Source organism: Sinocyclocheilus anshuiensis, unplaced genomic scaffold (genome assembly GCF_001515605.1).
Source record: "Sinocyclocheilus anshuiensis isolate Anshui unplaced genomic scaffold, SAMN03320099.WGS_v1.1 scaffold156, whole genome shotgun sequence".
Lineage (NCBI taxonomy): Eukaryota > Metazoa > Chordata > Actinopteri > Cypriniformes > Cyprinidae > Sinocyclocheilus > Sinocyclocheilus anshuiensis.
In genome coordinates, this window is record NW_015554069.1 from 311,289 (window position 1) to 323,448 (window position 12,160).

The 12,160-nt window shown below is 42.1% G+C and overlaps 1 protein-coding gene across 2 annotated transcripts in view; it reads right to left on the reverse strand.

The window, feature by feature from the left end:
• Positions 1–12,160, reverse strand: part of LOC107668678 (zinc finger protein 501-like) — a 24,467-nt gene that overhangs the window by 8,146 nt on the left and 4,161 nt on the right. Inside the window, exon 1 of one of the 2 annotated variants that reach the window (XM_016460635.1) lies at positions 771–1,127. The exons of the other annotated variant lie outside the window; for it this stretch is intronic. Within the exon in view, the coding sequence (XP_016316121.1) occupies positions 771–1,043 (273 nt within the window). The 5' untranslated portion in view covers positions 1,044–1,127. Of the gene's footprint in view, positions 1–770; positions 1,128–12,160 lie in introns of those variants that run through there. 2 annotated transcript variants of the gene reach the window in all.

Sequence of the window (12,160 nt, forward strand, 5' to 3'; positions counted from 1 at the left end):
TACACCTTGTTAGTAGCTTGTACCTGCGATTGTTGATCAGTTAGTACACTGTAAGAAAAATATCTAGAAAAATGATAAAGGTACTAGTAATTTTCCAGGACATTATCTGTTATCCATTATCCGTTGTAACCCTGTAACCCGAAAACACAAAATACAATGCGTAATTTAAAATGCAGTTAAAAACCTGTGATTTATTTTCTTAGAGTGTAGCATACTGACTACTAATACACTGCTTAAAACTATAGTTGTTCAGAATGTGTAGTTTTACTAGTTCACTAGCTAATAAAAAAACTTGTAATCGTTCAAAAGTGTTCAATGTTGTATATAAAAGTAGTTATTTATATTTTAACATTATATTATGCATTTATATTATTTTACGAACAAATCTAAATTAACAATATATATTTTTGCTGAGATTTGATGTAGTGACACAATTTTGCGTCGTGATTACGTAATGACGTCATCGCGCAATGACATCACAACGTCATTTAGCAACTTTTAGCAACAAATCGCCCTTCCTTTAGCAACTTCCCCTGAAAACTAGTTGGCAACACTGAACAGAGGACGAACACAGTTTCTGCCAATCTTGCGTAGAGCACTGCATCCGAATACCCAGTGTGTTTGGAGGGGTTTTAAAATAAACAATGCACACATAATACACCGTGGCTGGGTAACTTTTGATGCACTATGTGTTCGTGTTGTTTACATTAAGTACATGCACTTGCGTGTCCATTTGCAACAATACAGACATTTGATTTTATTTTACTTACCGCCTGCGGGTTCGACTCATGACCGGGATCTTTTATTTCTGGGATCGCTGCATCTTTCATTTTCAAACGATCTGCAAACCCAGCGTCAAACTGGGCCTTGTTTGTAAAACATTCATCACTGAAATGACGGGAACAAACAAACACATGCGTGCAACGCCGTTGCTGCCCCGGGAAAACACACCGCATCCACTGCTCCCTTAACGCTGGGTTCTTTGGGAAGCTGAACAAGCTTATCTTTCCCTCGCAACCAAAAACACACTTTTTTGGTGACATTGTTGAAATCGTAATCTAGAAACAAGATGAGAAATCCTCCTGGAGCCAGTCCTGTGCTCTTGCTCTCTCTGTGTTTGATGTGTGCGCATGCGCTTCTGGGAGAAGTGCCCATACAAGGAGTCCCGCCCTTTATGACGTAATAGAGGGCCATACTGTAAAAAAACGTATTTTATTATTTATTTACTTTTTTGTTATTATAGATAATTTGTATCTTGATGGTTGTTTTATTTTTTGTATACTGTTTTTTTTATAGCATTAATAAAAAAACATTTCAAACTGGTTAAGCTGAGAAAAAAAGCAATAACAACCATATTTGTAATATTTTTCAAAAATAAAATTAAATATCTCCTAGGCAAGGCAAGTTTATTTATATAGCACATTTCATACACAATGGTAATTCAAAGTGCTTTACATAAAAGGAAGTAAAATTCAGACGAAATTCAGACTTCGCCATCAGACGAAGTCAAGATCACAAAAAATGATCATTAATATTCACGCAAAAGTATTTTCCCAGAACATGAGTTTTGCTATTTAGAACACAATTTAAAGCGGAATTGTCATGCGCCAAGCAGTCCTCGCTGTGATTAAAACAGTAAATCACATACCACAGGAAAATTGGTCGAAAGCAGCACATCCACATTTAAATACATATACAAATTTGGTCATTTCTGGATAATAATTTCATGAAATTTCAGTGCTTAACTTCATTATTCAGAGTGTCATATTTAATCTAAATGTGTATGTCAAATGTAAAACAGACTTTAAAATCATTCTGTTTGCTTCCTTATTTTGCTCATTCCAGTAAAAGAGTGCGTACGCATGGTCTAGAGTGTCCGTACAGTGCGCACATATTTACGCCTAGTTTATTTTATATAAATCCCTATATGTGTGTGGAAAATTGCGTACACACAAGCGAAACTACTTTGTTTGGCCTTCCAAAAGAGGACACGACTAGAAATCAGTGGTTAAGTTGTATTTACAACACTGTTCCAGAACACTTCAACCCAAATATTCTGCCTCGTTTATAATGGGTTTTAATGTTTTTGTCTCGTCGCTCCGGTGTCCTGACATTTATCCTACCCGTCAAGATTGTCCTACCAGGGTTTACTGAGCTTTTCAGAAAGGCGGGGCATAGAGGAGCAACAATAATGTACAGTATGTGGAAAATAATGTGTTTTTTTAACTTTAAACTGCATAAACACATTTCATTACACCAAATACACAAAATAATCTTCTTTTTAGCAACACCATATGACCCCTTTAAACACTGTATAACATTTGTATAAAATACAATTCTGCATTTACCCTTCTAAATCTTTAATACCAAGATTCACTGATATTGATGATGTATGTTGTATTTTTTGACTGTAAAGTCATAAATAGGTTTTGGATAGATTTGGCAGAATTTATATTTAATGTAACGAATATTAATTATTGCTTTACTTTAAAGAATGTTATCTTGTATTATGAAAACAAAAGCAATAAAGATCTAGAATTTAGTTAACCTTTTTTATTTTATTAGCAAAATTTCACATACATAAACAAAAATATCTTAATTCATCTCCTATGTTAAATTTGTTTTGTATTGATTTAGACTGTTTCTTCAATAAGACAAAAAAAGATAAAAAGTCTAGATAAGATAAGATAAAAAATAAGATAAAAAAGTCTGTGACATGTTTAAAATATTATGATACAATCTTCAATCCCCCTGGTACTTAGTAATGTCATTGTTAAAATTGAATGTGTGCTATGCTTTGTTTGTTTATAATTTTTGTATTGTTATTATTATTATTTGTATGTTCCTTTTTCTGCATTAAAAAAAAAAAAACTTGTGCATTTGGCACAGAAATACTCCGTCATATGTCCAGCTTGTTTTTTTGTTGTTGTTTTTTTTAACATTGGTCATGTTTAGCATGAGAATCCAACTATGTAAGAATGCATGAAATAGCATTAGACCCCCACTGTAATGATAAAAATGTGCGGCATTTGCAGCCAGCGGGTGATTGTTGGAAAATGGGTAGGACACAAAAACAGTGATAGACATAATGATTAGTTTAACCCGTTTTCAGTAATAGTGAAGTCATACTTAAGAGCCGATATTATGGACATAGAGTTGTAGAGCTGTGTCTGAGATAATTTACCTGAGTTCAGGAAACTGCTGGTGTCTGGGGCGTATTTCATCCAAATAAAATAAATAAATTAGTCAATGTCAACTCTGTTACCGTTAAACTCTGTTACCAATATATAGTGACAGTGTTGCCAGTATGTAGCAGAATTAACAGTCATACACAGAGAAACACACACACGTATATATGTAATTTCTGTTACAAACTGTCAACACTGTCACTGGCAACATTGGTAACAGAGTTGACTGCCTAATTTTGACAACAAGAAATAATCCCAAGAATGGCGAGAAGAGTTGTTGTATGCTTTTCCCTGAATGATTCCCTTGGTGCTCAGGAGGGTAGAACTGGTCCATCACAAAGTTTTGCTTGTGGCCCCAAGATGGCCAAAGAAACACTGGTTCCCAATTCTTGTACGTGTGGTTCAAGGTCGTCATTGGCAGCAACCAAGGAGAATCGATCTCCTGTCTCAGGCGGAGGGACAAATTTGGCACCAGAGGCTAGAGACTCTACAACTGTGGGTTTGGCCTCTGTTCAGTCCCTCCCTAAGGGCTTAGATGAAGCTGTACTGAGGACAACAAATAGTTCTAAGGCATCCTCTACTTGGAGTAACTATTCTAGCAAGTGGCAAATATTCTCTCATGGTGTTAAGACCATGAGCTAGATGCTGCCAATTGTGACACCAGTTGTGTTCTCCGGCTCCTTTAGTCATTGTTGGATTCAGGGAAATCGGTTAATACAGTAAAGGCCTACATTGCAGCCATCTCACATTTTCATTCTTTAGTGGAAGGTGTAAGTATTGGTAAACACTCTTTAGTGTCTCAATCCCTTAAGGGTGCGCACCGTTTATGCCCAGAGAGGGTTATAAGATCACCCGCTTGGGATCTTACTATTATTTTGCGTTCACTGGTCAAAGTACCTTTTGAACCTTTGGTTTCAAGCCGATCTAAAGTTCCTGACAGTCTTCTTCCTGGCAATATGTTCAGCTAAGAGGGTTAGTGAATTGCACTCTTCATCAGTCAGCGAAGACTGTTTGAGATGTTCCCCAAAAAATAACCAAATAGGAACCATATGGGAACGTTAAGGGAACATTCTGTGTTTTTTGAGCAGGTATTGTGTACAATGTTAATAACTCCCGCAAGTGCCACGTTCATAATGTGGTAAATTCCCACTCCCATTTACTTAAGTATTAGAGAGAGATGCGATTGGCACTGCCGCATCTCTCTCTGCCACAGCTTGTTGACTCCTGATGATTTTAAGGGCGAGACGCATGCTGTGAAAGTGTGTTGGGAACGGGGGTTGAGGATCCAAGTGCAGAGCTTTTATTTTCACGTGGTCACAATCAGGCATGGGTCAGACAATGGCAAACAGGTATGTAGAAGACAAGACAAGAGCAGTACGGTAAACAAGCGAGGGTCAATCGACGGCAAGCGTAATCCAACAGGGTGAGACTAGAGAGATAATCCGGGTACAAGGCAAAAGTCCAGGCAGGGGCAAACAGAGTCCGAACGACCAGACGAAAGGGGTAATCCGAAATACACAGGCAATGATCAGAACACGAGAAAACAGACAAGGCAAGACTAAGATTAGACTAGGAAACTAAAGCAGGCTCCATAAAGTAGCTATCAGCTATAACAGTGATAAACGCTAAACAATACTCTGCGATTTGAGAAGGATCTGAGTGGGTGTTATATAGTGTGTCTGTGATTGGTTACAGCTGTGTGCAATCAGTGCAATGGATGATGGGAAATGCAGTCCAGGGTAACGTGCAACAGTCTGTGTGGTGTGAGAGTCAATATGATGGAAGGGCGACCTCTGGTGGTAATTGGATGGAAGTCCATGAACCGGATTCGTGACAGAGCCCCCCCCAAGGAGCAGCTTCCAGACGTTCCCCACTCAATATAATCCAGGAGGGCGGTGGAGCGGAGGCGGAACAGGGGGAGGGATGGAAGGCCAGGTCCATGTGGAAGTGGAGAGACCGGGGACTGAGGCAGGGCCGGCAGAGCAGAGCACCAAGGTGGAGCAGGGAACCAGGGTGGAACCTTCGGAGCAGGGAACCAGGGCGGAACAGGGAGCCAGAGTGGAGCCGGTGGAGCAGAGGACCAGGGCGGAACATAGAGCCAGAGCGGAATCGGCAGAACAGGTGGAGCTGAGGACCACCACAGCAGAGCAGACAGGTCCAGAGATCCCCACGGCGGAGCAGAAGCCTACCAGGGCGGAGCAGACGGAGCAGAAGACCTCCACGGCAGAGCAGACGGAGCAGAGAACCACTACTGCGGAGCAGACAGAGCAGAAACTCCTGGTAGAGATTGGGACCTAGGGAAAACTGAGACACAAGAGACAGACAGAGCATATACGGTCTCAAGGACCGAGGCAGGGGACACAAAAAGCTCATCAATGTTTTCTCTGCTGACAACTGAACGAGCAGAAAGTTCATCATTGGAATCATTGGCAACGACTGGTTGAGTTAACAGTTTACAACTAGATTCATTGGCTGAAACCGGACAGGAAGACGGTTCAAAATCTGGCTCATTGACTGAAACTGGACAGACAGTTCATAAATGGGCTCACAGACTGAAACTGGACAAGCAGACAATTCAAAATCAGACTCTTTGATCGAAACGGAACAGACATATGGTTCAAAATTAGACTTATTGACTGAGACAGGATAGATAGTCAGTTCATTAGTGGTTTCTTTGATACTGATAGGGGTAATGGGACAGACATAGAGTGCATTTGTAGTTTCTGAGCTCATGACAGGCAGGGTTAAGAGTTCAAAGGTGGGTCTTTGGGCTGTGACAATGCTACTAGAGCCTTCAGGAGCTCAGGTAAGGTTTCTGGGGTCGTGACTGGACTAGTGGGGCAAGTAACAGGTTCATAGATTGAAACTGGACCGACGGATGGTTCAAAATCAGACTCGTTAACTGAAATCAGATTAGCAGACAGTTCAACACAGGATGTATTGACTGAAATAGGGTGAACAGACTCTTCAAAATTAAGAGCATTGACTGGAGCTGACAAGTCAGACAGTTCGAAATCAGATTCATTTGTTGCAACTAGACGGAGGGACAGATCACAATCAGCCTCCATGGCTGGTTCAACACGAGACAAGAGTTCATAAACAGCCTCCATAGCCGTAATAGGACACAGGCAGTGGGCTCACAAACAGCCTCCATAGCCATGACAGGACAGGATGAGGATTCGCAGACGGCCTCCATAGCCGTGACAGGACAGGACAAGGATTCACCGAAGGCCTCTATAGCCGTGACAGGACAGGACGAGGATTCGCAGACGACTTCCATAGCCGTGACTTGACAGGACGAGGATTCACAGACGGCCTCCATAGCCGTGACAGGACCGGACAAGGATTCACAGACGGCCTCCATAGTCGTGACAGGACAAACAGGAAGTTCACAAGTGGATACCACTGATACTTCTGGAGGGTCTGCAGCGGATGCCGCCACCTCTGGAGGTTCTACAGCAGTACCATCAGGAAACAGGGAGAGTTCATTAATATTCTCTTTAACAGGACAGGTACAGCATTCATCAACGGTTCCTTCGACCACGACATGACAGGCTGAGAGTGCATTGCTGGGTGTCACCACCATGCAAGGAGCTGAAGCGGACACCGCTGCCTCGGGAGGTTCTGCAGCACACGCCACCACCTCTGGGGAAACAGCAGCAAACTCCACTACCTTGGGAGGTTCTGCAGCATCAGCCGCCACCTCTGGGAACATCATAGTAGGTGCCGCTGTTTCAAGAGTCTCAGTAAAGCGATCCCCATTATGGGAAGCGCTACAGACAGGGGACTTAGTTCAGGAACAGGAGGGCTAGAGTGAGTGGGTTTGGGGATACCAGCTGTGACTGCTGACACCAGCAGTGGATCCTCCACACTAGATACCAGTCGGGAGTACAGACAAACTGACCTCGGACTTCTGGGTGCAGCAGACAGGAAGTAACCGGACTCTGGATGATCAGCTGTGATGTGACGTGACTCTGGATGATCAGCTGTGATGTGACATGACTCTGGATGAACAGCTGTGATGTGACGTGACTCTGGACGAACAGCTGTGATGTGACTTGACTGGACGAACAGCTGAGACGTGACGTGACTCTGGGCGAACAGCTGAGATGTGACGTGACTGGTAGATCAGCCGAGACGTGACGAGACTCTGGAAGATAAGCTGTGACGTGACAAGACTAGACTGTCGCCTCTGGCTTGCTTAGTTGGGGACACTTCATTTCCAGCGATACCGTTGACTTGATTGCAAAGATACTATTTAAACTGAGCTGGATGTTGACATCACTGAATTCAATGATGAACTGTCTTTAAACTGAAAAATTTGTGTTTACTATTGTCATTTTGCATTATTGACACTATTTTCCTAATTAATGCTGTTCAGTTGCTTTGACACAATCTGTATTGTTAAAAGCGCTATATAAATAAAGGTGACTTGACTTGACTTGACTTGGAAGATCAGCTGTGACGTGACAAGACTCTGGAAGATCAGCTGTGATGTGATGAGGCTCTGGCAGATCAGCTGAGACGTGACGAGACTCTGGAAGATCAGCTGAGACGTGACGAAGCGCTGGATGATCAGCAGTGATGTGACATGACTCTGGATGAACAGCTGTGATGTGACGTGACTAGACGAACAGCTGAGACGTGACGTGACTCTGGACGAACAGCTGAGACGTGACATGACTGGAAGATCAGCTGAGACATGACGTGACTGGAAGATCAGCTGAGACGTGACGAGACTCTGGAAGATCAGCTGTGATGTGACAAGACTCTGGAAGATCAGCTGTGACGTGACGTGACTGGAAGATCAGCTGAGACGTGACGAGACTCTGAAAGATCAGCTGTGACGTGACAAGACTCTGGAAGATCAGCTGTGACGTGACGTGACTCTGGAAGATCAGCTGTGACGTGATGAGGCTCTGGCAGATCAGCCGAGACGTGACTCTGGAAGATCAGCTGAGACGTGACGAGACTCTGGAAGATCAGTTGAGATGTGACTGGACTCATGAGGAGCAGCTGTGACTTGACTTGACTCATGACGATCAACCGTGACTTGACGTGACGTGACTCTGGAAGATCAGCTGAGATGTGACGTGACTCTGGAAGATCAGCTGAGACGTGACTAGACTCTGGAAGATCAGCTGAGATGTGACGTGACTCTGGAAGATCAGCTGAGACGTGACTAGACTCTGGCAGATCAGATGAGACGTGACGAGACTCTGGAAGATCAGCTGAGATGTGACGAGACTCTGGAAGATCAGCTGAGACATGATAAAGCTCTGGAAGATCAACTGAGATGTGATGAGGCTCTGGCAGATCAGCTGAGACGTGACTGGACTCACGAGGAGCAGCTGTGACTTGACTTGACTCATGACGATCAACTGTGACTTGACTTGCCTCATGATGATCAGTGATGACTTGACTTGACTCAGAATGATCAGAAATTACTTGACTTGATTCATGAAAGGCAGCAGTGACATGATGGAGCGTTGTGGCCGCCATTTTACGAGCGGGTTGAATCACCGGAGTAGCGACCAGTATACTTGAACGTCCCTGAGCTGGTAGCTGACAAAATCTCATGGCCGCCATTACCAGCACAGAGGCGCTGTCACGTTCCTCCTACGCGACACCCACAGTGAATAGAGAGCCAACAGTCAACAAAGCATAATCCAAAAACTGTCTGAGAGATGAACGCGGACCCTCGCGTCTAAGCTTTGACTGAAGAGGTTGATTAACGCCATCACAGAAAAACTCTATCAAAATAATGTCCGGTAAATCGGAATAGTGAGTAATGGCTAAAAACTCTCAAATATAATTCTCCAAAGATCGTGTGCCTTGTTTAAGGGCTAATAAATTTCTTGCGGTGTCCATACCTGGCCAGTGTCCACTTGAACAGCTGCTGGATCCTTGTGTGGCCGAGTATTCTGCAACGAGGAGACATGACAACTGGGGTTGAGGATCCAAGTGCAGAGCTTTTATTTACAGACGTGGTCACAATCAGGCATGGGTCAGACAATGGCAAACAGGTATGTAGAAGACAAGACAAAAGCAGTCTGGTAAACAAGCGAGGGTCAATCAACGGCAAACGTAATCCAACAGGGCAAGACTAGGGAAATAATCCAGGTACAAGGCAAAAGTCCAGGCAGGGGCAAACAGAGTCCGAACGACCAGACGAAAGGGGTCATCCGAAATACACAGGCAATGATCAGAACACGAGAAAACAGACAAGGCAAGCCTAAGATTAGACTATGAAACTAAAGCAGGCTCCGTAATGTAGCTATCAGCTATAACAGTGATAAACGCTAAACAATATTTGAGAATTTGAGAAGGATCTGAGTGGGTGTTATACACACTAATGAGTTGGCAGTCAAAATTAAAACTGCTGAATGATAAATACTCTTAATTTTTCTCTGACAAACAACAAAATATAATGTGAATTACAATATGTACAATCTTTTCTAAATGCTTAAATTGCAGTGTACAATGTTTATAATGGGGTAGAATACACAGCTCAGTACTCACTACTCTCATCTTACGCAAGTAGTTTTTTGGGCAAATGCTTTTTACTCTACTCACACTATATTTTTTGGAATGTAATGGTACTTTTACTTGAGTATATTTTTTCAGTACTCTTTCCACCACTGATCTTGAGAAATGTTTAGTTCACATACACATTTTATTACTGAATAAATTAAAATATTTCCAAGGTATATAAAGTAAAATGTCAGGCACAAATAACACAACTCACACTCTGGTCTGTAATCCTGTGCAAACAGAGAAATCACTCAGTGATGCTCAACTAAATATCCACACTATGAACGCTGCTCAGAAATCAAATTCAGCTGTTGTATATTATATTGTGCATGCTTTAAATTGAAATCATCATGTGTATGATGTCACTGTCATATATCACATGGCATGAATGATGAAAACAACTGCAGAAATAAAGCCTTTACTGACAGACCAAGACATGTAAAGTCGATGATTCTGGAGCAGTTTCTTCTTTAGCGTGTTTGGTCTGGTGGGTCTGAAAACTACCTAAATAAGCGAATCTCTCGCCGCAGATGGAGCAGGAGTAAGGTTTCTCTCCTGTATGAACTCGCTGATGGACCTTCAGGACGCCTGATCGAGCAAACGTCTTGTCACACTGTGAGCATTTGAACGGTCTTTCTCCGGTATGAATCCTCTTGTGCTTTTGTAAAGTACCAACCTTACTGAAACTCTTCCCACAGACTCTGCATTGATATGGTTTTTCTCCAGTGTGAATCCTCTGATGTTCTTTAAAATGAGTTTGGTTAGAAAAGCTCTTCCCGCAGTAGGAGCACAGATACGGTTTCTCTCCGGTGTGAGTCCTCTCGTGATTGTTCAGACTAGAAGTCTGGCGGAATCGTTTGTAACAGTATTTGCACTGAAATGGTTTCTCATCAGAGTGTATACTTTGGTGTGACTTTAGACAGCTTGAGTTTGTAAAGGTTTTCCTACATTCACTGCACTGATACGGCCTCTCATTGGTGTGCAAACGCACATGTTTCTTCAGATGAGATCCATGATTGAAGCTCTTCTCACAGTGAGGGCACTTGTACGGTCTTTCTCCCGTGTGGATTCGCTTATGAGCATCAAGATTTCCTTTGGTGCTGAAATACTTGTCGCATTCGCTGCAGTGGAAAGACTTTTCACCGTGAGTCTTCAAGTGAACTTTTAGTTTTGAAGAATTGAAAAAAACCTTCCCGCACTGTTCACAGAGAAACTCCTTCACGCTGTGCTCTTTTGAATGAAGTCTCCTCTCTTCTGCGGTAGGAAAGCTGATTTTGCATCTCCTACAGGTGAAGCGTTTCGGTTTCGGTTTTGTGTGTATTATCTTGTGTCTCGTTAAATTACCCTGTTTGCTGAATGTGTTTCCACACGTGGCGCAGGAGAAACTGTTGAGCTGCTCTTTTGAGGTCAAGACTGTTTCTTCATTTCCATCAGAAGATGAGCCACCATTGACATCTGAAAGGAACAAAACTGGATTAAAATACATTTAAATGGTCTTGAATAAAGTTAAAGAACATCCACTTTAATCCAGATGTTTCCCGCCATTCTTCTGGCACGATCATTTATTAAGAAAATATGCGTCCAGGTCAAATCAACAATAATAAAAAGCAACTGTTGTTTTTCGCTGCTTGGTTTGTAGTAAATGCTGCTCCACGCAAAAGCCTGTGTCTGCATAATGCCTTGTTATTTTTACAGTTAATTAATTAAAAATTATTATTATTCATAATGTATGAATAATTATCACAATATCCTGCAAAACAACCATAATGTGATGTTTGGCGAAATCCAGCGGCCTTTCAAACAAGCACAGCAAACCTGGAGCTCTTTTCATTTTAATCCCATTAAAAAACAATTATCAGAAATATGTCAATTAGATTTTTTCCCGGAAATTGTTCAGCCCTACTAACATTTGACATCATGTTCCCAAATATCTCAGCAAATCTGCATCATCAGCCAATATGAACCTGATCCTGCAGAGTCTCTGCTGACATTCAAGTGTCATGAAAAACAACAAAAGGTCATAAAAGGAAGAAACACACCTGGAGGAATGAATTCTTCATCGTCATCATTCCCATTATTCTCATCATAATCATCCTCCTCTTCCTCATCGTTGCATTGGCCAATCACAACGCACTGGATAGCTGGCCAATCACAGCACACCTCGCTTTTTCAGACCGATGAGCTTTGTAAAAATCTACGCGTTTCAGAAAGGCGGGGCATAGAGGAGAAACAATAATGTACAGTATGTGGAAAATAATGTTTTTTTTTACTTTAAACTGCATAAACACATTTCATTACACCAAATACACAACATAATGTTCTTTTTAGCAACGTGATATGACCCCTTTAATAAAATAAACCAACACACAATAAAAGTAAAGCAGCAGCCCCTCGTGGACGACTGCCGCACACAAAACACAAAATAAAGTCCAGGCCTG